The sequence below is a fragment of the Denticeps clupeoides genome, chromosome 11, assembly GCF_900700375.1.
Source record: "Denticeps clupeoides chromosome 11, fDenClu1.1, whole genome shotgun sequence".
NCBI lineage: Eukaryota > Metazoa > Chordata > Actinopteri > Clupeiformes > Denticipitidae > Denticeps > Denticeps clupeoides.
This window is the reverse complement of record NC_041717.1, coordinates 14518665-14541681: the sequence shown is the minus strand read 5'-3', so window position 1 is coordinate 14541681 and position 23017 is coordinate 14518665. Positions and strand designations below refer to the sequence as shown.

Sequence of the window (23017 nt, the reverse complement as noted above, 5' to 3'; positions counted from 1 at the left end):
ATGTGTTCCTGTCACTGTTTCATGCTCTGCCTGTCACGGCTGGGTGCAGCTGGGAACACAGCTGGAGACACAGCTGGCACCAGTCAGCTTGACAGCAGGGCTCCAGCCATGGACAGGCGCGGCTGGTCAGGCTTATATGGCTGGAGCCCTGTTATAAGGACCTGTTGGGCAGCAGACAGCCAATTACTTGCCTTACCAGTGTGTGTTTTTGGTGTATGAGCCTGGCGATCGCCACACGCCTGCGGGTTAGTTTTTGTTCTCCCCTTTGCCCCCCCTGTTTTTGGGCCATTTTCTATGTGTTCAAATAAATCCCATTTGCCCAGATGTCCCGTTTCTGCGCTTCCTTTCTCCATCAGCCAGTGGACGTGACACTGCCACTGAGGATGTAACTACTGTAAGTCACTCAAGTTAAGGGTGTCTGCTAAATGCCATTTATATGAATGTACAATGGGAAATATTGGCAGGGTGAATATGAGTCTGCTTCCCAGGCTACCACTGGCCCTGGTAGTAGCCTAGTGGGTAACACAATCGCCTCTGAACCAGAAGACCCAGGTTCAAATCCCACTTACTACCATTGTGTCCCTGAGCAAGACACTTAACCCTAAATTGCTCCAGGGGGGACTGTCCCTGTAACTACTGACTGTAAGTTGCCCTGGATAAGGGCGTCTGATAAATGCTAAAATGTAAATGAAAAAATGGCCCTGAGATGAAACTGGAAGTTTCTTGTTGTGAAAAGCCTTAGAAATAAGAAAGCAGTGACATGCAAGCACTGTAGTTATGCATTTACATTACATTTACATTTATGGCTTTTATCAGACGCCCTTATCCAGAACGACTTACAATCAGTATTTACAGGGACAGCCCCCCCCCCCCCTCCCCCCGGAGCAATTCAGGGTTTACATTTACATTTTACATTTATGTCATTTATCAGACACCCTTATCCAGAGCGACTTACAATCAGTAGTTACCTGGAGCAATTTAGGGTTAAGTGTCTTGCTCAGGGACACAATGATTGTAAGTGGGATTTGAACCTGGGTCTTCTGGTTCATAGGCGAGTGTGTTACCTACTACCACCCTTATACCACGGTTAGTTGTGGCTGGCAGTTAGTACCCAAAGTCTGTGAACATTAAATACCATAAAGACAAACATTTTTTAGATTTTCACATAAAATAACTTTTTAGGGATTCCAAAAAGTATTTAGGATAATTTATATGAATGAATATGATTTATAGTATTCAGAGGAATGTCCGGTTAAATTATCATTATTTTAAGATTACATGGAAAATCTGATCAGGACATGTTCACCACAGCTTCATGCAGTTCACCCAGCTACTAACTGGAGCTGACGTTCTGAATATACTCAGTTATCTGCGATCACAATCTGAGCTTTAAAAAGTCCTGCTGCTTTATGGAATTCTAGATGCATTATGTCACCATGTCGGTGTTAAAAACGTTGCTACATACAGTTCTGTGCATTACTTTCATTTGGACACATGAGGGAACAATTATCTGCTTTATTATGCACAGTGTAATGTTTATTAGAGGAATGGATGCATGTTCCTGTAACGTTTTCATTGTGCATCATTCACCTTGTGTGCATGTGAAGTAGATTGCACAGTGGTGTCAACCAACTGTTGAAAATAACGGTGGATCGTGAAAGTAAATAGATTTATTTGACTGTTTGGGGCGGTATTACATGACGCAAATAACAGGGTGACAACCTTAGCAATTTATGACATTGCAAGTATAAGGATAGGTCGTAATTGCATCGCCATTTATCATCTCGTCGCCATCAGAGCAGGCTAATAGAGTGATGCAATGTTTGAAAAGGTGAACATTGCCATATGCCACTGGGGGGCGCTATAGGATCGTGTTAGAGCACTGCGGCAGACTCCGAATCAAAGAAAACCACTTCAAATCAACGCTATGTTGTTTATCAAACTAACAACGTTGGGAATTTTATTTGTTTTACGTACTTTGGGTAATTGTCTAGTCAATAAAGATTTATTCAAGTACATTCGATTATACAGTTTTTGTTTGTTTGTGACCAAATATAGCTTTAAAGTAGAAATGTGAACCTAAACTAATAGTATTGTGCAGAATATGTTTTCAATAAATATGCGTAGAAAAGGATAAAATTCTTAAGAACCTTGCCGGCCATCCTTACATGTTCGCAGCGTGTTTGGGGCTCGCCCGTTCTCTGTTGGTGACGTCGCAGTCTCTGATTGGCTCCTCTTCGGCGTTACGTCACCGAGGGGCGGGCTGCGTGGAATGAGTAGGTGACGTAAAGTCTCGCTTCTCAGAGAGCGAAACAAACATGGCGACAGAATGGAGCGGCCAGGGGTGCACGTTAACTTTAATTTTCTTACTGTTTAGCGGGCTGGGCGAACGCGCGGGCTCGGCGCTCGCCGAGGTCGTCGACAGCCACATATTTGGCGTCCGGTTGCTGAGGAGCGACAAGCCGGCGACGACCACGGATGACGGGATCATCCAGGTGACAGAGGAGAGCCACATCCTCCTCCGGGTCTACGGGCGGATCAATAATCACACCTGGTCGGACGTCAGGTTCACGGAGCGTGGCGACGGAGACGAGGCGCCGGGCGAGGGGGACGCGTTCAACGCCACTTGCAAAGACTTCACCAAAGACATTGTCATTGCGTCTAACGTGACCTTAAACAGCCGGGGCACCAGCGGGGTGCTGAGCCTGAGAATCAGACCGCTCCGGAAGAGCGAGCCGCAGAAGGACTATGGGCTGTGCGTCCGGCTGGACCGGGATGGCCAGTGGTACCTGCTGGGAGACTCGGACGGCACGCTGCGGGTGGTGGAGGAGAAGAAGTCGCTGCTGCCCATATGGCTGCAGGTCATCCTGATCGCCTGCCTCCTGGTGCTGTCGGGGATGTTCAGCGGGCTGAACCTGGGGCTCATGGCCCTGGACCCGATGGAGCTGAGGATCGTGCAGAGCTGTGGCACAGATAAGGAAAAAAAGTACGCCCGCAAGATCGAGCCCATCCGCAGGAAAGGCAACTACCTGCTGTGCTCGCTGCTTCTGGGCAATGTGTTGGTGAACACCACCCTCACCATCTTACTGGACGACCTGATCGGCTCTGGGCTGGGAGCCGTGGTGGCCTCCACCATAGGCATTGTCATTTTTGGGGAGATCGTGCCCCAGGCCCTGTGTTCTCGACATGGCCTGGCTGTGGGGGCGAACACCATCGTGTTGACAAAATTTTTCATGCTCCTCACCTTCCCCTTGTCCTACCCCGTCAGTAAACTCCTGGACTGTGTGCTTGGCCAGGAGATCGGCACCGTCTACAACCGGGAGAAGCTGGTGGAGATGCTTAAGGTGACCGAGCCCTACAACGATCTGGTGAAGGAGGAGCTCAACATGATCCAGGGCGCCCTGGAGCTCAGGACCAAGACTGTGGAGGATGTGATGACACCCTTAAATAACTGCTTCATGATCAATAGCGACGCTGTGCTAGACTTCAACACCATGTCTGAGATCATGGAGAGTGGCTACACCCGTATCCCGGTGTACGAGGACGAGCGGTCCAACATCGTGGACATCCTGTTCGTGAAGGACCTTGCATTTGTGGACCCAGATGACTGCACCACCCTGAAGACCATCACCAAGTTTTACAACCACCCGGTCCATTTTGTCTTCCATGACACAAAGTTGGATGCAATGCTGGAGGAGTTTAAGAAAGGCATGTGTTTTCTTTTTTAAACCTTAAAGCTATTCCCATTCTTACTTCTTTTGTCATCCACTCATTTACATTCGTGGCATTGAGCAGACCCCCTTATCTAGAGCAACTTACAATTAGGGACGGTTCCCCTGGACACACTATGGGTTAAGAGTCTTGCTCTGTATATTATACACTTCTCCAGATTAACATTTTGAGGTGATGAGTGATGCAACCTACCATGATTTTGTCACAGTTACATTGTAACACGGAGTTGCATCATAAACCGGTCAGAGTGGCTCCAATGGACGCATGGTTCGTGGAAGTGGTGGTGACGTTTGCATGTTTACTCATTTTATCTTGGATCATTCGGATCTATGGCATATCTTAGTGGGCTGATAGGAGATGCCACGTTTATCGTGTCTTGTTTACTCATTACTCATTGTTTTCATTTCAAATGACTAAAAAAATGCCATTCTTATTGCAAAATGCTTCAATCAACCAGGGGCGTTGACCAAATTTACATGCTGGTAATAGAATGCCAGTGGATAAGCCCCGCCCCATCTGTACCTCTGAGCAGAGCATTTTGAAATCAGCATCAGGATATGGCATTATTGGGAAACCGCTTCATTGTGTTATTGGTACGCGTGAATCAGCGTCCTTTCTGTTTGCCCATAATGATTATGGCCTTCTCATTAATAAGCTCATTGATATGATAATGAGTATTACTGTTGCAGGAATTCGCGGTGATCGTTCGTATTGCCCCGCTCCAGCTGACACATTCAGATTTCCTGCATGTGACAGTTTAATGACAGCCATTGTCCCTCTGAGTCCGGTAGCTTGTTGTGTAACACCCTGTGGTATTTTAACACCGCGCTGTATGTGTTTTAGGGGGTCATACGTTGCATGGGCTGGCAGATGTCAGGGATGTGGCGCCCACTCTCCGTGTCCAAAGTTTACAGGTTTTCTAAGGTGTTGTGTAAAATTCCCTTCAAGCGTGCAAAGACTGGGAAAAAAAATCGCTTACCTCAAATTAAACGCGACTGGAATTTAATTTCAGACCGTCTGTAACTGGGCTGATGAAATAGTTTGTGGCCTTTAATTTCTCTAGTGTTCCAGTGGGGGCTCTGTGGTTTTATGAAGTACAGTGGAGATTCCTCCAGAGTTGACATTTACACTCATCCTAATGAAGCACTTCTGCTCAGAGGGATCTTTTCTTTCATCAGCCTGGAAATTAGGACATAGGTGTGGATCAGCCATCTCTTCTTCACAGTCCCCATTATTCTCCACAGTGCACACAGTGTTCATCTGCAGACATCACAAACGTGATCTCTGCTGCACTTTCTCGTGACCGCGTCCAAACTTGCAGATTATCATCAGTTTATTCCAAGCATTCTGTTGGGTGATGTAGGGAACCCACCCTTCACGATAACGTCTTCTATAGCAGCACAAAAATATGGCCTGTTTGCTCCTCCGCTTTAGGAGAAGTTCCCTCTGTCCACACCGCAACCCCTCCCTCAGATCAGAGACACTATTGTTCCATGTTTCCTTATTTTGCGCCCTTTGACCATGCACCTCAAGTACACACCCCACCTGAAAATGGCAATGACAAGGGCCTTTATATCGGTTCAAGTTAAACTGGCAACAGAGGACAGTGGCGAAAGGTCTATGTGGATGACCGATATGTGTCTATAAATATATATAATTTATAAAATGTATTTATTACGTGTATTCTTTGCAGCAAGATTGCATGAAATGAAAGCTACCATAGACAACATTCAGTACAATACAGTACAATGTTTACAGACGTTGCACAATACACAGATTATACAGAACGAAGTGCAGAGTGCATGAGAACGTACGAGTACCTTTCATTCGAGTATTTGTAGATGCACAGCAGCGTTTGGGAGTTTACAGGTAAAAGCTGTTTATGAGGAAGGTAACGATAAATCAAATGAATCGTGGGATGGCTCAGGGTGTCACTGAGCCTGAATTGATTAGTGGCGTCAGGTTGGCCCTTGTTGGCCGGGCCGGGTTGGGCAGCGCCGCTCCTGTCTCATAAACGGCCGCTTAATCACTGATAGTAAACCTGGTCGCCGCAGCATTCAGAGGCCGCGTTTCTTTGTCCGGGATTGTGCTGCGTCTCCCCGATTCCTCAGTGGTGAGGAGCCAGCCTTCTGTCTTGACGTTGCTGTCTGGCCGAGCGCGGGGGGGCATTTTTACAACACTGGACCTGCAGGTGTTGTGCTGAGTCACCGAGATCCGTTGGTTCAAGATTCGCCCCGTCCACTCCGCACACACCCGACGCGGCCGCGTTCACGTGACCTGCTGACTGAGGGACTTTGGTTCTTCTTCTTCCCCAAATTCTGCGTGGAGAAGGAGGAAGTGGCTCTGACGGGGTTTCATTCGTCGAGGTTCACCCGTGACCACGGCTTGTCTGTTTAGCCGCGGCCTCGCTCTCGTTCGCGGCGTCTCTTCCTGTCTTGTCATCACTTCAAAGTGCTGACTGTGCAGCGGACGCCCGCCTCTCCTTATAAAATTGTCCCAGAAAGCGCCGCGGAGCCACATCCTGTCCTGTCAGCATCGTGTCCCCCCGCCCGTCTTGGTTAAAGCAGGCCAGACGACTCGCTCTGACAACATTGGTTTAAGATGACAATGTAATAATTAATATCAGAAAAAGAACAATTAATTAGACATGCCCGCGTGTCCATGCTTGTCCTCCTCGTCGTCATCTGTTTCTTCCTCGGGGGACAGGTGTTGAGATTCTACATGTCCAGGGAGGGAAAGTTGGATGCACCTTTCTAGATATCCGCGACATCTGCATAACTGAAAATAAATGGAAGAAAATGTTTCATGTAAAGCTTTTGCTAACTACATTTACATTTACAGCATTTATCAGACGGCCTTATCCAGAGCGACTAACAATCAGTAGGTACAGGGACAGTATCTTGCTCAGGGACACAATGGTAGTAAGTGGGATTTGAACCCGGGTCTTCTGGTTCATAGGCGAGTGTGTTACCCACTAGGCTACTACCACCCAACTACCATTAGCTAGTTTGTGTGGGAGGAAATGCAGAACATTCCTACATTAGTGTGATAAAGTATCCACAGTAACAGTGATTTCACAATACTGAAAGTTCTGTGATGCTCGCTGAATGGTACAAGTTATGTGGAACTGAAGAAACAAATTGGTACCTTCAAAATTAGTGTTTCAAAATGTTTAAGATTTGAAACCCTTTAGTATAAATGTACCTTTTTAAGTGTTTCTTACAAACTTTGATACCACAAGACAACTCCATCTGAGGAATGAAGTTCATTCTTTGGACATTAATGAGGAACAGATCTATGTTTTATCGTTTAATCCTACGATGTTTTCTAAAAAAGATTGTGTGAGGAGCGCCGGCTCGTGACCTGCTGGCTGTGGGCGGGAAAAGAAAGGACTCATTTTTCGGCTGGAGAAAAGGGTGACTGGAGAAGAGACACAGTGTTTGCTGGAAGCGCTGACGTCTTGACTTCTCATGTGCATTTCGAGGGAAAAATAAGATCAAATAACAACATGACTTTCTGATGATTTCGGATTTTATCCATGTGAATGTGTTCTGACCTACAAGCTCATGTAGATTTTTTTTTATTTTTACTTTAATAATCTGATGAATCATGAAGATTGTTGTTTATGGGATTTGCAAACCATAAATAACGGAAAGAGATGAATCAGTCAGGACACGACTAGATTCTGAACGATGCTTAAGGCTATACCATGAGAAATGAGATGGACTATATATTATATTGTCATTATGGTTTTGAGTTCTTGATCTAAATTCTTGTTTTGTATCGGAACATACAATCTCGTGTGTGTGTTGACTCATTACTGTTGACTGCTGCATTAGTGGAGTACATCCCACTGAGCTCTGCAGCCAGGCCTGCTACACCAGTGTGTTTAATACTCAACAGATCGATAGGAAACTCTGTGGCAATTGCGGTAAGCAGGCTCCCCGGAGGCCTGTCTTCCGCTCCACCATGGAATTGACCCCAGGAAAGCCAGTGGGAGATTAACTCAAGCCCTCATCTGGGGAAGCGGCCCACTAATGAGCTCAACCCATCATGACGCCTCGTTGGCTTGAGAATGTTGTGTGATTGCAAAAAAAAAAAAAGTGCCCAATAACCTGTCATATAACCGCCACTCTTGCTGAGGACACCTTTCATTAAAGTGTAATGTGTGACATTTACACCCCCATCCGTTGCTGTGCCTTATGGCTAAACAAACTGACCCACAAATGTGAAGCAGTCATGTGACTTAACGTGTAATATGCTGTATTGTCCTGACTGTCAGAAACCCACCAAGTGACATCGCACAAGCTGACGTCCCCCAACATGCAAGTCCTGTCACTGGCCAGGCTGTCAAAAAGTAAAAAAAAAAAAGCATGCAAAATTGGTTGCCGCGCCCACATTACAAAGCAAAAACTGTGTGGAGTTGTTTGTGTGTGCTGTTTGTTAAAAAAAAAAAATGATATGATGTGCGTGCATGAGGTAGACCTTTTCACATCCTGTCACTGATGCTATTTTGAGCAACAGAACGTTGTTTAAATCACAGCGTAATCTATATCTGCCTCTTCTCATCCATATTTAGACACTGAACCGTTCCTGTCCCCCTGTCAAATGCAAATGTTCCCTGAAATAACCCTGCGTGCGTGCGTGTGTGTGTGTGTAGGCTGAATGTAGAAATTACAGATGCACCTGTCTGCTTCTATAACCACAGAGATGAGCTCATTGCTGGCCAGACGTCTGGAGCAGCCAGTGGGGTTTGGGGGTCCTGTCCTCCTCCTTGGTCTGAGCGACCTGTAGTGTTTCACTGTCCGGGCTAATGAACCTGCCGGCACTATTATGCGTCTGTAATTGTCAGTGCCGAGGCTAACTACCTATTTAACAGGTATTGAACTGCTCTTATGAGTGAGATAATCGAGTTTAATACCAGGTTCGTCACACCGCTGTCCGTGGGGCCTGCGCTTTTTCCCGCCTACATTTTAGCTTTGAGTCATGAGTGACGATAGTCTGCTGTATATTTGGCACTAATTTACTTAATGCAGTATCTGGGGAAAAATGTTAGGTTCAGAAGAACCTCAGCTTGAATGTCAGTTTGCTAAATACAGGATCAAACTGTTCACCGTATGTTGATGGGGCCACATTTGGAACAGAAGGGTTGGGTGTCAATTGTTTCCTTTTCCCATTGCAGGTAAATCTCACCTGGCCATCGTGCAGAAGGTCAATAACGAAGGCGAGGGAGACCCCTTCTACGAGGTCCTGGGGCTGGTGACCCTTGAGGACGTCATCGAGGAGATCATCAAATCCGAAATCCTGGATGAGTCGGACCTCTACAGTGAGTTCTACACAATTCAGTATTAAAGTGGGGGGGGGGGGATATGAAAGTGAAGTGTTTGCCATTGTGAAATACTGCAGCACAGCACACTGTGACGCAACAAAATGTATCCCGTTTAACCATCACCTTTAGTGAGCAGTGGGCAGCCATGACAGGTGCCCGGGGAGCAGTGTGTGGGGACGATACTTTGCTCAGTGGCACCTCAGTGGAACCTTGGCGGTTTGGGATTTGAACCCGCAACCCTTTGGTTATGAGTCCACTTCCTTACCTGCTACGCTACCACTGCCCCTGAGTGTGTGTTTTATATCATGGAAACATTATATATTGTTGACCTGTATCCAACCCATATCACATACGTGTACCTTTCTAGTGTACGTTGGAAAAACGTTTTTCTGTCTCTGTAGCACTTTCATCCTGCCGTTCTGTTGATCCTCCTGATATCTGCCGCTAATCTCTGCCACTTTAGACCTAATGCACTGATAACTGTTTCTGTTTGGGTGGTAATTATGTGTGTGTGTGTGTGTGTTTGCAGCTGATAACCGCACCAGGAAGAAGGTGGCCCACAACAAGAACAAGAGAGATTTCTCCGCTTTCAAGCATGAGAGCGAGTCCAAAGTGAAGATCTCACCTCAGCTGCTGTTGGCAGCTCACCGTTTCTTGGCAACAGGTGAGGCGCGCGCACACACACACACACACACACACACACACACACACACACACACACACTATATACTGCCTCTCTGTGGTGTCCAGTATGCAGGCCTAATTCGTTTAGAATTTCTTAATGGCTTGGTACAAATAATCTGAAAACGTTTTTCTGTGCTCATATTGAATGGGTGGGGCAGCAGAATTATAGTTACCTGTCTCAGTGTGTTTACTTGACTGACATTTTTACTCCACATCTGGTCCTACAAGGTTCTGTTATAAACGGCTTGTCATATTTGACGCACTAAATAATGATGTCCTCGTTTTGGGCAGAGGTCGGATTGTTCAGCCCAGCCCAGATCTCGGAGAAGGTTCTCCTGAGGATCCTCAAGCACCCAGACGTGATCCAAGAGATCAAATTCAATGAGAACGACAAACGGTCACAGCAGCACTACGTGTACCAGAGGGGGAAAGCTGTGGATTATTTCATTCTCATACTACAGGTGAGCAATATGTATATTACAACCAGAGAATAAAACCTGTGATTGATGGCTAGGATCTAGCCAGTTTCTCTGTCCCTTGAACTGGGTTTTTTTGCCTTCACCAGTTGGGTGGTAGCAAGCAGCATCAGTCACGGTTGTCAATGAGATGTCCTGGTTGCTGTCCCAGTGTGTTGGTTCACTGTTGCACGGTGTTAAGGGCCAGAGAAAAGCCCAGGTTTAGATGGTTCATAAAGCCAATCAACACAACAGGGTGTTTAAGCGGCTTGGTGGGGGAAGCTGGCTTTAAACTCTGGCCGCAGTCAGGGCACAGAGTGAGGATATGAGCGCGGCCAGAGCCCAGGAGCTTCATCCACTGCTACTCAATAGCCGTGGGAGTGTTTATGGGCGGGGCAAGAACAAAAGATTTACGAGAACTACAACTTTGCTTGTTTTATTGGTTTGTAATAATACAAAACGTACTGTAGGGCCACATGATTTCCGCAATGCAGAAATCCAGCAGAATCCAATTAAATAAAATGGAATCCGTTGCAAAATGCAGAATTGCGTGTGATTTGCATGTTGGAATTTGCGTGTTTCTGGCCGCTGCAGCCCACTACATGTGTTTCCTGTGGAGGCGGGATTTTCGCACACACCAACGAAATGTAAACGCGCGGCTAGCTATGGCGACGACGATGTCAGATATGGACCACTTGCTCGATCGGTTCTGTGCAGACTCAGAAAACTCTACGCAGATCAGCAAGCGAGCACTATTTTTTATATATACGTAATGTTAATTTATTAAATACGCTTTTATGTTGATTTGCAATATGAAGCACTTTAATTTTACCAATGGAACAATGTTTAATATTGTGAGTTTTTTGCATGAAATGCACACATTATTTACAACAGTGAATGCCCAAACACTTTGTTGAAATGTGATTTGTCATATTGCTGGTTATTATTTCAATTTTTAGGTGAATACGTTTATAGCATAAAACATGTAATTCAGAAGAATTTAAATGGGGGAAAAATGTAACCAATTTCACAGAGCCGTACTGCTGATCGGGGTGTCTCCAGGCTTCTTGAGGTGTTTTTGGCTCCTTCTGGGTTACAGGGAGTTGCAGAAGAGGGAAAAAAGAGAGAGAGAGAGCAGCTGTGACCTTGGAAAGAGACCAGAGTGGCCCTGCTAGACGCCACACAAATGGTTCTCTGCTAATTGATCCCATTTACAGTAATGTGGAGTGGGGGTGGAGTGGTGGGTGTCTCAATGTCAGTCACTTCTGCTTCATGGGCACTAATCCCCATGCGCACGTCCTCCTAGAGATGCTGGCTGTGAACACGCTGCCCGAGGGCCGGTCTTTTTCTCCAGGGGACGTCTCCCCTGTCGTCAGCTTCTCTGCCACACCCTTCATGTAATTCTGCCAGGTAAAAGTCCACAAGAGGAACTTGACACGCCTCAGCCCTCACAGATGGTGCCGTTGATGGTGCTGTGTAGAATGGCGTATCTCCTGTGTGCGAGCCTCATTTTCTGTTGAACTTTGAACCACCTGTTGAATAAAAGACTATGGTTAGGGCTGGATTTGGGTTTCTGCATTGCAATAATGATCTTAAGTCTTCTGACACAGGCAGCACCACAGTTTGTATGAATTAAACAATGCAATGTTCTCACCCCTATCAAAATCCCAGAATTATGGCCTTATTTTGGCGAAAAGCTTTCATCGAGAAAATGGCAGTTACCACAGCCTTTCATGATTAGTGTAATTTGAGCTGTAAATGTTCACATTGTCCAGTTCCACAGCCATCAGTGGTTTGCCAGTGACCTATGACCTGCTACTGACGTCAGTATCACAACAGTAGACTAGCATGTCCTTTTTCTTTTAGCTTCACGTGCTAAAATTTAAATGATTATTAGGGGTAGGGACAACAACGAGGCGCAGGCACTGGACGTTCCCACGGAAACGTGGTGCAGGAGGGATGTTGGGTAGGGGAGCTAATCTGTCGTCGCATGCCATTCTGCACGATCACCCACAGTGTGTGTGTTGTGCCATCACTGGCCCCTAAACAGTCATTAGCCTGAGCTGCAAAATCCAATGATCATTTAAACCCAAACCCCACCCCTGCTATGCTTGTCCTCGTACCACACATGGAGCTACACACTCGTGGGCTCTAATGTGTCCATTTCAGATTAACTGCATGCACATTAATAGCACATTTAGTCTTTGAGCTGACCTCATGGTTCTGATCATAAGTTGCGCTGGAGAGCTGTAATACGGCGAGAGGCGTTTGAGGAAGATGAACCAAATATACAAAAAATAATACATGAAGAGCGGGGAGTCCAAAGTTTCCCTCCCTCTCGACTTCTCATTATGTCTGAAATTGACAGCACTGACTCTGCTGTCTTGAGCAGTCAGGGATACTGTAGCCCCTTCTGTTTATGATTGACAGATGCTTGAATTTTGACCCTTTGTGGCAGAAGTGTGCAGCAGGACACATACACAAGCAATGAAATAATACAAATCTTTAATTTACGTAATACAGATAAATTATTTAGTTGGCACTGTATGCAGAAGGAGAACAACAGTCATGATGGGTGTCACTGATTGTGTGAGTACAAAATGGCAAACAGTCAGTTTTTAAAGTGTTAGTAGCTGGTCAAACTGTGTAATTTTCTGAGGGCAAAATTGATAGAATAGATCATCTCCAAAACAACTGGTTTTGTAGGATTCGTTGATGTGTCAGGACATAGCAGTTTTCTTCAGACCAGACCAGTTGTTCAATTAAGAGAATGGTTTCAATATGTGGAGCCTCTTATGGTAAATAAGCAGTTGTTTGCAATATTTGGCATTTAATGATTTGTATATGTTGAGTTTAAGTTAATAAGAAAGTGTAGAGTAGTCATAGCGTCGCTTAGTTAGCATGACCAGAAAGTGAAAGTCATTGTGATACACTGCAGCACAGCACACGGTGACACCACGAAATGTGTCCTCTGCCTTTAACCATCAGCCTTGGTGGCTCGGAATTCGAACCGGCAACCTTCTGATTACAGGGCCGCTTCCATCCAGGTTTTTAGACTTGTCTGGGTTTTTGTGTAAAAGTGATTAAACATTTGTATCATAATGGGGTTCCTATATGCATTTTTGTGTTTAATAAAGTGCGTAAAAAGTGCCATTTTTCTGGCTGTGTTCTGGCCAATCCGCCCCGGCCACCACTTATGTACTTTGTGCCCCTGCCTGTCCCCCTGGGGAAGAGATGATAGTGGGATGCAGTATGGGAAGGAACGTCTTAAAGGATTTCCTCAGTAACATTTTATTTGTTTTGTTTCTAAGCTATTTCCAACGAGAAAAGATGGAACGTGTGAGAACGAAAAGCTGAGTCTTTCTGCAGTCTGTTTGCCTGTTTCACCACTGAGCAACCACTTGGAGCCGTGGAGGCAGGTGAAAGGTGATCGATCAGAACCAGATCATCTGGATTTTCAGGAACACCGACAGCAGCTCCCTGGCCGTCCCCTCCCCCCGCCGTGGCGTTCTATGTCTGTCGTTTAAATATGCAATGAGCGGTATGCCCCCTGGACAGGGGTGACGATGCTGTGTGCCCTTCACAGCGCCCCCTCCTCTGAGCTCCGGTGCCAGCAGGGTGACTGCCACAGGGGGACATTAAAGGAAATGAGAGGTGCAGGGGCAGCAGGGCTGTGTGTGTGTGTGTGTGTGTGTGTGTGTGTGTGTGTGTGTGTACACGTGTACTTACAGTGCAGTTTATGTTGTGCAATTGTCAGTCATGGTACAGACAGGTACAGACACACTGTGACTCATTAGTGTGTATGTGTCCCTGTCCACGTGTGGGACATCAGTTACAGTGTAATGAGTGCAGTTGCTGAATATGCATCCACAAGTTTGTCTGTGTGTGTATGAAAGACAGATGGTTTTGTTGTGAGGACAGTTGCTTTTTTTATTTCATGTGTGAGCTTTTTTTTTTTTTTTTTTTTTTTTTTTGCTCAGGGCCGTGTGGAGGTGGAGGCTGGAAACGAAAACATGAAGTTTGAGACAGGGCCCTTCTCCTTCTATGGAGTCATGGCTTTAGGTGAGTTCACTACCACCATCAACCTCTCTGTGTCTCCCCCAGCCAGTTGTCTCTCCACATCACAGATTCTTGTCATCTATTATTTACTGACCGAAAAATGCCCTCAGAAAGCTTTAATCTCATGCAGTCACCTGTTGATGCTCCTGTGCATGTGGAATTTTCCACCTCCTGGAAAATAATGTATGTTGGTGTTAATGGCTGTGACTCTCGTATTGAAATCGCTGTACTCTTCATGTACTATTCACTCTAGTGCCCACCAGCACCATTAGATCATATCTTGATAGAGCTGTGGCAACAGGCAGCAGGCTTGACACTACTGCCACCTGGAGTCTGATTATTGGTAGGACAGGTGACTGTAGTAAATTTTATAAATTGCAAACGTAGAAAGTGCTCTGGTCCAGGCTACTGGAGACAATCATTTTCACAGCAAACCTAAATGAGTTTAAGATGGTCAGGTACAATTTTTAAATAGCTCATTTTAATTAAAGGGTCCATATGATCCTATCGATACTATATTTCTGTTATACAGTACATTTTCAATGGAAACAGTACATGGAAAGGAACTAGGCTAGGTTACTCAGAACTCGGGATGCACCAATCCAATACGAGTATCAGATGTCGGTCAAATAACTCAAATAACTGGATTGGATACAGTAACTTTGTTCCGATATATGAAACCACCCTATTCGGTGTTTTTATGTGTGTGCACTAAATCCTGTCAATGCCTATGCAGGGTGCAAGTGTAACTGAATGTTTTTCTAAGTGATAGCTAACATAGCATATGTTTTATGTACATTTGTGGAATTGTTATGTTTAAATTAAGTATTAAGTCTGATGTCTCCTTAAACAGAGTAATTTCAGTCTCCTCCTCATTAAACACTAGTATCAGAGTGGTGCTTGGGATCCCTACTGAAAATGCTCACACTTTATAGAAGAGGAGTCCAAAGTGGTATCTAGTCTGTAGCTATCAATAAGTAGATCATGTAACTTGTAAAGGTGGTGCACCCATTGATCAGACTGGATTCCTGATTGAATTAAGATCTGGAAAAGCTGGAGAACAATTCACCGTCTCAAACTCCTTGTTGTGTTCCTCCAACCATTCTTGAACCAGTGTGGCAGGGCACATTATCCACTGACGAGGAGTTTTTGGTCAGCCACAATGTTTAGGTAGGTGATATGTGTACGTGAATGCAGGACCCAACTGTTCTCAGCAGAACAATATCACGGCCCCAACCAGGTCTACTCCGTCCCTTCCTGGTGTCGTTAAACTTGCTGCCTTATATATTCCACCCACTCCCATGTGTCATCAGATAATCAGATAATCAATTTTATTAACTTGACTTGGTCACATTTGGTTACAGCTGGTCATATCTTGAAAAGGACGCCACTTAGTGGCAATGAAGTAGAAATGAAAAGAAAAAGAAAATCTTGGCCACCATGCATTTCTTCAGGCTATTTTGCAACAGCAATTTTGCATAGCAGTTACTTAAATTGTCTTGTAGACAATTTGTTCCTGGTTGTGTTTCACGTTGCAGCCTTTACTGCTCAGATGGTGTTGCATGTTGTTGTTTTGTGTGTTTCTTGTGTCTACCTGCCTTCTCCTCTCATCTCTCTCTCTCCTGTCCTTCTCTTCTTCTCTCTGACTTCCTGTCTCTCAGGTGATCAGCCTCCATTGTCAGGTACAATAGAAAACATGGGCATATTATTTAGTTTTCTTACATTTTTTTTTTTATTCTCTCCCTCCCTCACTCCTGTGTGTGTGGGTCCAAGGAAATACGGTCAATATGATCAGCAATATTGACCCAGCACTCCAACACAGCAGTGACTGTGTTTTATGCAACATCAGTTCTGAATTGCTCTTGTGATTCTGGCTCGATGCTCACAATCTGCCACCAGTCCGAGTCCTACTGTTTCATTTTGCAATGGGTCTGTAGGTCCGATCCGTGGCCTTATTGTCACTTATCCCAAACATGACCATCATCTTGTCTGCTGTGATCTTTCCTCCCCAGTGTGTGTATCTCTACCCCCTCCTGAAAAATCTCCACCATGTCTTATGGACATACCCGTCCTTCTCCCCATCTCTCTGTCTCTCACTCAGTGGCAACGTCTCGCCCCCATCACCCCCCTGTTAAGAGGGGCTCTCTGTTCTCTCGGTTTCCAGGTAATAGCCGGCATGACTTCGGGCCTTGGTTGGGTTGAGGGTTGGGGTTTCCATGGCTGGAACACCATTCCAGAGAAGCCAGCACTAATCAGGCCTCCAGCACTAATATCGGCCTTCCCACTCCTGAGCAGAGAGGGCTGCATGGGGCACGGTTGGCCCTTAGATGAAACCGGACCCTGGTGTGTCTTAAGCCCTGATCCAGCGCTAGACCAGTCAGGCCGTTAACTTGCTGCAGCAGAAAGTGGCACCTTAACGACTCCACGTGGCTTTGTGCTTATTTTTGTCATCAATTGTTCATCCTCATATGGCCCCTATTCCGATCTAAGGACGAGTTTCACTAGCTTAATTTAAGACTGGTGGTGTGAACACCACAGAATGCATACGGCCTTGTGTGTTGGTTTCCAAAGTTTGCAAATGTGAACTGTGTTTAGTTCTTATTGTTAGACCTTGTTTACATGTACGTCTGAACCAGGTGAGCGCGGACTGTACGGCGACCGTCTTTCTGCCAGTCGGGGCAAATCAAAGTGTCCACACGGGTGTTCAGCACCAGCATTCAGTCACCTGGTCTTTCGTATGGCATCAAAAAGATGCTGCATGTGACGTTTTCTTGCTGTCAGTTTCTGCTGAAATCCCACAGAATATTAAACAGCGATGAGCATTAAATAGCGTTACGCAAACACTAGTGAAATGCCAATCAATAGCCTCTACAAAACGCAACAAAACTGTGTATGGCTTCCAGAGGGCGTTTATTTCGAACTTACTATCTGTTTCCAGTGGTGGATGACTTGACTTAAAGTAGAGATGCACAAGGTAAAATTTTTTTTTTTTTTTGTTCTTTCTTAATCAACTGATTTTTCGGTGAAAAGACTGTCAATTTTGTCACAACTCTTAGAATGTCCTTCATTTGTTTGACATTCATTAAAATGATCAGAAGCACTAAACATTGATGGCAATTTCCATTCGGTGAAAGTGTAAGTTAAAAAAATAGGTGATGATCAGGGGGCAGGGCTTGCAGTTTTTACTTGCTCAGGTGTCGTGCTTACCTGCTAAATGTGAAGCGTTATCTGCTGCACTAAACTGGAGAGGAGGGTTACAAAATACTTTCTGTATAGACGTCATCTTGAAACCCTTTTAGACATACATACATACATACATACATATATATATATATACACACACACACACACACACACACATATATATATACACAGCCATATTTAAAATTAGCTCTTTTTGTAAAATAAATTCCAGTTTCCTTTCAAAAGTTGCAGATTCCCAACATAATCGTCAGAGTCAGATTTGGGACAGAGCTGTTCAGACTGCGTGTAAAGTTGCCTCAAGGGTTATAAAATAAGAAACAGTTACACAACACTATGACTATGTAACAACTCATAAGTAAAAAGGAATGAAAGATTTCACATTATGTTGTGGAGTAAAAAGTACAGATACATGTACTTGTGCAAGTGCAGTAGCAAATTGCTAAGTAAAGTAAATAACATCTGTTTCAGTGCAGCACTGAATGTGGCTGCAAATCACTAACAAATAACTTTACTAATATCAGAATAAAAATTATAATTTTATTTGTCACATACATAGTCATACACAGTATGATATGTAGTGAAATGCTTTGGCGACTGCTACAGACCACAGTATTGCAAATATTGCAAGTATACAATGATTACAAAAATATTGCAAACATAACCAAATATTACACTTTTATGTCTTTAGCATAAAAAATAAAATATATGTAACAGCAAGGTATAAAGTGAAAAAAATTGTGCAAGTATAAGAAGTATAGCATGTATAGAAGTATAGCAAGTATAAGAGTGCCATATAAAGTATATATAAAGTATAAGAATGCCACAATGGCAATACTAGAACAGGCCAATATTTTTGGAGGTGGTACTTGTCCTGAAAAATTTGAGTCCAGTTGATAGGGTTGCCAATCTGTTCACATGAAGTATTCATGTCATGTTTTTTGTATTTGATGCTGGCATGTAGATTTTATTTCTGGTTGAATTCCTTTAGGTACATATTTTTAATAGCAATGATATTTATAGCGTAGAAGATTTGCCGTAGGCCTTGCTCCAAACTGCTCTCAGTGCATAACTCTAGTGCTGGATCATGGCTTTTCATGCAAGAGGGACCTTGGGGACAGTCGTTAACAAATGTCCTACTGGAGGCCTGTCTTCCTGCATTGGTTCTCACGGGGGTTTGTAATTGACATCAGTAAGACCAGGTTATCCAGTGTAAAGGTGGTGCTACTGGTAACGGGAATGGAGGAATTCCATTTTTGTGGAATACGTGTGATTCAATGTGATTTCTTCCAAATCTGAATGATGCCTGTGCTAGATCCAGGTCAGAACTGTATTCTGTAGGAAGACGGATCCTTAGGACAGATGTTGGTGACCACTGGTTTTGGCCATCTTCAGTTTTATTCATTCTTATCCCTCACACTGTCACTCCCTCACTCCCGATTATAATCATCCTCACATTACTTAGCATGACTGAAATTGTGAGTTTTGAATTAGAATGAGTCTTATGCATTTAAATGCCATATCCTGTGAGAATATCTTTTTGTTTATTTACTCATTTCCTTCAGACACACAGTAAAGAATTTTAAAGGAAAGTTGCATCGCTGAATGACAAATAGGAATAAGTTACCTTTTCAGAGGGGATGCATGTTCATTCCTCATTCGGCTTTGCAAAGTTAATGCCTCATTTTTATGGAGGCTTCACATCCAGGTGGTTCTTCTGTTGGTTTGACCATTAACTGTAGCGTTGTAGCTGTATTTTGTAACATTAATGCTTATCATCTGCCACACTAGTATTTCAAAGCACCATTGCAATTGTATAGAAAATATAAAAAAATGAATAATAGTCATCAGCAATGTTAGACTTAACTATGTAGGTGAAGCCACATTTGCGGATGCACCAGATACTACGGTCTGATTTTCGTTTAGTGACTTGAGCATGGCAGAGGGAGGGGAAAGGAAAAGTAATCACTTCCCTTTCTAGCAGATGGCAGAGGTTCAGGCAAGAAAAATATCTTGGGGCAAAGCACAAGTGTCACCCACTCACTCACTCTCATAGAGCAACGGCAGAGGTGACTCCTGTCACGTTGCACAGAATTGTGTCTGCCTGAACTGCCACTTGCATCATGGATCATTACAGTCTGCAGTGGATGTAGAGCTTGTCTAGAATTAACTGATATGATCTTAGGGTGTGTCTTTTTTTTTTTTTTTTTTTTTTTTCCCTCTCTTCTTCTTTCCTTTTTCTATTTTTTCCTATTTACTCATTTCATACCCATATTATTTCTTTGTCATGTTCCTGTTTACTCTTTCCCAAAAACCCACGTGTTGAGGTTTTCTTTGAAGTGAGAGTGGTGGTGTGTTGTTGTTGTTTCCCATTTGTCTTTAATGGCTCTATTATTGGTATTTGTGTTTGTGTGTGTTATTAACTGTACATCAGCATGTGTGTACAGTAATGACTTCTTCTGCAACGACATTCGCTCGTGTGTTTCTGTTGTAATCTTCATCGTCCCTGTGTGTGTATGTGTCCACATATAATCAGAGCGTATGTTTATGGTGTGTAAAACAGCGCATGATGCCTGGTGTGTGTGTGTGTGTGCTGAGTTATCCTGACTGCGGTTTGGTGTTTTGCAGAGTTCCGCTCTCCATCCCACATAAGCGGGTTGAACCGCTCTGCCTCGGTAAGTTGTCCGGACCACAACGACTCGCTGTCCGTCAGCGGCAGCAACAGCCAGCTCAACAGCTCAACCCTGCCGCAGTACATACCAGACTTCTACGTCCGCGCCCTGACCGACCTGCAGTTAGTCAAGGTAGCGTCTTAGTCCTTCGTTTTGGAAATGTCCCTCTCACAAGGTTATATATGAACCTAGCACAGAAATGCATGTTTCTATCATCAAGTTAAGCTTCTCGAACAAGGTACATTTTTGCATTTTTTGTATTCATGACACATAACATGAAATAATGTTTTGTTGATGATGAAAAGTTGAAAAAAAGTTTTTTTAGACACACAAGTGTGTGTGATCATTTTGTCTGGAATCTTCCTCTCATGTGTGTGTTCTCGCCCCTGTCTACCAGATCACACGCTCACAGTATCAGAACGGCCTGATGGCATCTCGTTTGGACAGCTCCCCCCAGTCTCCGGAGATTAGCCACACCCGGATCGAAGTCCCACCCCCTCCTCAGCCCGACTGCCCCGAGAACGGAGCAGACGAGACCACCTCCCTCCTCAACGAGCAGAACTGCCTGCCCCCCCATCAAACCAACCACCACACCCACAGTACAGAGAACAGCATCTGACAAAGGGACAAATGACAGACCCAACATGGACAAACACGCTTGCTAACACACAATCATACACACACGGGTGCATGTGGGTCTGATTGGAAAACACTTTGAGCAGGACCAGGAGTGGAAACAGATGAGTTTACTTTGGAGGAATCCAACTTTGGGTGCGTGGTTGTGTAGGTGTGAGTGTATCTGTACTGGGTGCATGTGTTGTGTTTGGTGGGGGAAGGGGTTGGAGACCAGAGCGGGGCATTCCCTGAGGACTGAATGAGCCTCTGTATCATTGGTTTTATATGCTGTACAGTTAAGAGAGTTTTATATGAACGATTGATATAGAAGGTTATTTTTTTCCTTTTTTTTTTTTTTTTTTTTAATTCCAAAATTTTGTTCAGAAACTCATTCTGACCAGCTGTGCGAACACAGATGGCAGCTACAGAGTTTTATTTATTTGAATTTTTTGAAAATATCCTCAGAGCCACAGTGTATGTTTGTGCCTTTGTGTACTTCATTCATTGCTATAGTGAGCCACAGAACTCAGGGAGTATTTATGATTGGCAGGCAGTGTCCAAACAAACTCAGCCATTGAAGGCCAACGCCCAGAATGGGCAGCATAAAAAAAAAAACCACAATCATCTTTTTGTCCATCACATGGACTGTGACGACAGAAGTGGTGTCATTGTGTCGGTTTGCATCTGTGGTTGGCTATATGAACTCTTGTGTTTGTGTATAACTGTAATGTGCATTGGGGTGATTCTCAAGTTTACCAGTCAAAATGTTTCAACGCATTGTATTTACCATTTTTCATTTTGTTTTGTTACAAGTTAATGTACGTTGTTTAATATTTAGGCTGTTCAAGGCAGCAAAATATTTCTTTGATCACAGCATTTCACACGGTATAATTATATGTGCGTTCAAACTTTTGACTGGTATTGTACATTCAATTCATCACATAATCCATACCCTTCAACAGAATATAATCTAAATACTACTGCTAATTTCCATGTCCCTTTGACTCATTTTTGGAGTGCTCAGTTGTAACGGCAGGTAAAATACAAAACTGCTTATATTTTAATCTGTACAATGTACAAAGAGACAGGAGAACAATCTTAAGATTTGAAAAATGCATTCATTTTAATTTAAAAAACATTCCCATTTGTTTAAATGTTTCTTTTAAGTGTCATTTTAAAATGAAGTGTATGTCCTAAAGCATACCATCTTGTTTTAGTCAAATGGATGCTGAAATTGGTAAAAAGGTGAGATCATCATTTTTAGACCATAATTATCAAGGTCAGGGGGATAACAGATGGAAAAGCACTTTGAGGGATAATCTGGGACAATTCCCGAGAGTCCAGAGAAAGTGACAAAGCTTTAGGACTGGTCAGTCCCGGTCAGACATGGGACTTGAAATGCACTAAACCAAACCATACACTACACACAAATGCATATGAATATATATAATATACATAATTGCTGTATTTATTTTACATGAAATTCTGGTTTTATATTTTCAAGATTTTATTTTTGTGTATTTGTTTATCTATATTTTATACATGTCTGTTTTATGGGGTGGCAACTAGATTTCCTTTTAAAAGGACCTGGATTTTTCATGGACTGGTCAGATTATTTTATTTACACACAACTGTAGTTAACGTTTTTGGGTGTACAAATTTGTTCTACAAAAGATCGGTTGGTTGATTATTTTTTTTACATTTTTTGTGTGGGTGGGTTTAATAATATTAATTTGTTGTGCCAATCCCTGTGCGGGTACATGTTAATCAGCCACCAGTCCAAGTCAACTGAAGAACTGTTCTCCCATTGCCACCTGCATCGCACTTTTAAAAAATTTGTTGTCGTTTTTGTTTTGTTGTGCAGCATTGTGAGACAGGCAGCTCTTTCATTTCATCCCAGCATTCTTTATTTTATGCCAAAAAAAAATTAAGATCTCCATCGGCTTTGAGAAGACAATCATTCTGTCAGCAATACCAAATAAACATCTGAACATCAGTGTCTACCTTCATTTTTTATTGTATGCGAGATGCAAGACAAAACTCATGGTATGCAATACATGGTTTTACCTCAGGTTGCGACTTATTTAATGATTGTGCAATTACGTTTTATTCTTGCTGCTTTGAAAGCCAATAACTGAGAAATTTGAATTTGTGCATTGAATTTAAAAAAATCCGTTTATGCACAGATATATGTATGCAATGCATTTCTTCATTTCACTAATGCATTTTTTTTTTTTTTAAACCATGGATTTCTCAATGATAAATACAAA

The 23017-nt window shown here is 43.6% G+C and overlaps 1 protein-coding gene across 5 annotated transcripts; it reads left to right on the top strand.

The window, feature by feature from the left end:
• Nucleotides 1-2315: 2315 nt before the first annotated feature.
• On the top strand, nt 2316-22743 carry LOC114799486 (metal transporter CNNM4). 5 transcript variants are annotated; one of them, XM_028996182.1, is made up of 9 exons: nt 2316-3708; nt 8915-9058; nt 9591-9725; nt 10037-10206; nt 14181-14262; nt 15921-15941; nt 16361-16423; nt 20089-20264; nt 20530-22743. In XM_028996182.1, the coding sequence occupies exons 1-9, from the start codon at nt 2319-2321 to the stop codon at nt 20749-20751; spliced, it is 2403 nt and encodes an 800-aa protein (XP_028852015.1). In that variant the 5' UTR covers nt 2316-2318; the 3' UTR covers nt 20752-22743. The 5 variants fall into 5 exon arrangements, with proteins under 5 accessions (XP_028852015.1, XP_028852013.1, XP_028852010.1 ...); XM_028996180.1 differs by lacking the exon at nt 20530-22743 and adding an exon at nt 19445-19529 and having other exon boundaries at nt 2317-3708; nt 16272-16423; nt 20089-20157; XM_028996177.1 differs by lacking the exon at nt 16361-16423 and having other exon boundaries at nt 2317-3708.
• Nucleotides 22744-23017: the final 274 nt, after the last annotated feature.

What these genes read in the sequence shown, in the direction of transcription:
- LOC114799486 (XM_028996182.1), top strand. Translation starts at nt 2,319, where the DNA reads ATGGCGACAGAATGGAGCGGCCAGGGGTGCACGTTAACTTTAATTTTC. An exon ending in TCACCGTTTCTTGGCAACAG is followed by an intron (nt 9,726 to 10,036) that starts GTGAGGCGCGCG and finishes CGTTTTGGGCAG; the next exon opens with AGGTCGGATTGTTCAGCCCA. An exon ending in CCGACCTGCAGTTAGTCAAG is followed by an intron (nt 20,265 to 20,529) that starts GTAGCGTCTTAG and finishes CCTGTCTACCAG; the next exon opens with ATCACACGCTCACAGTATCA.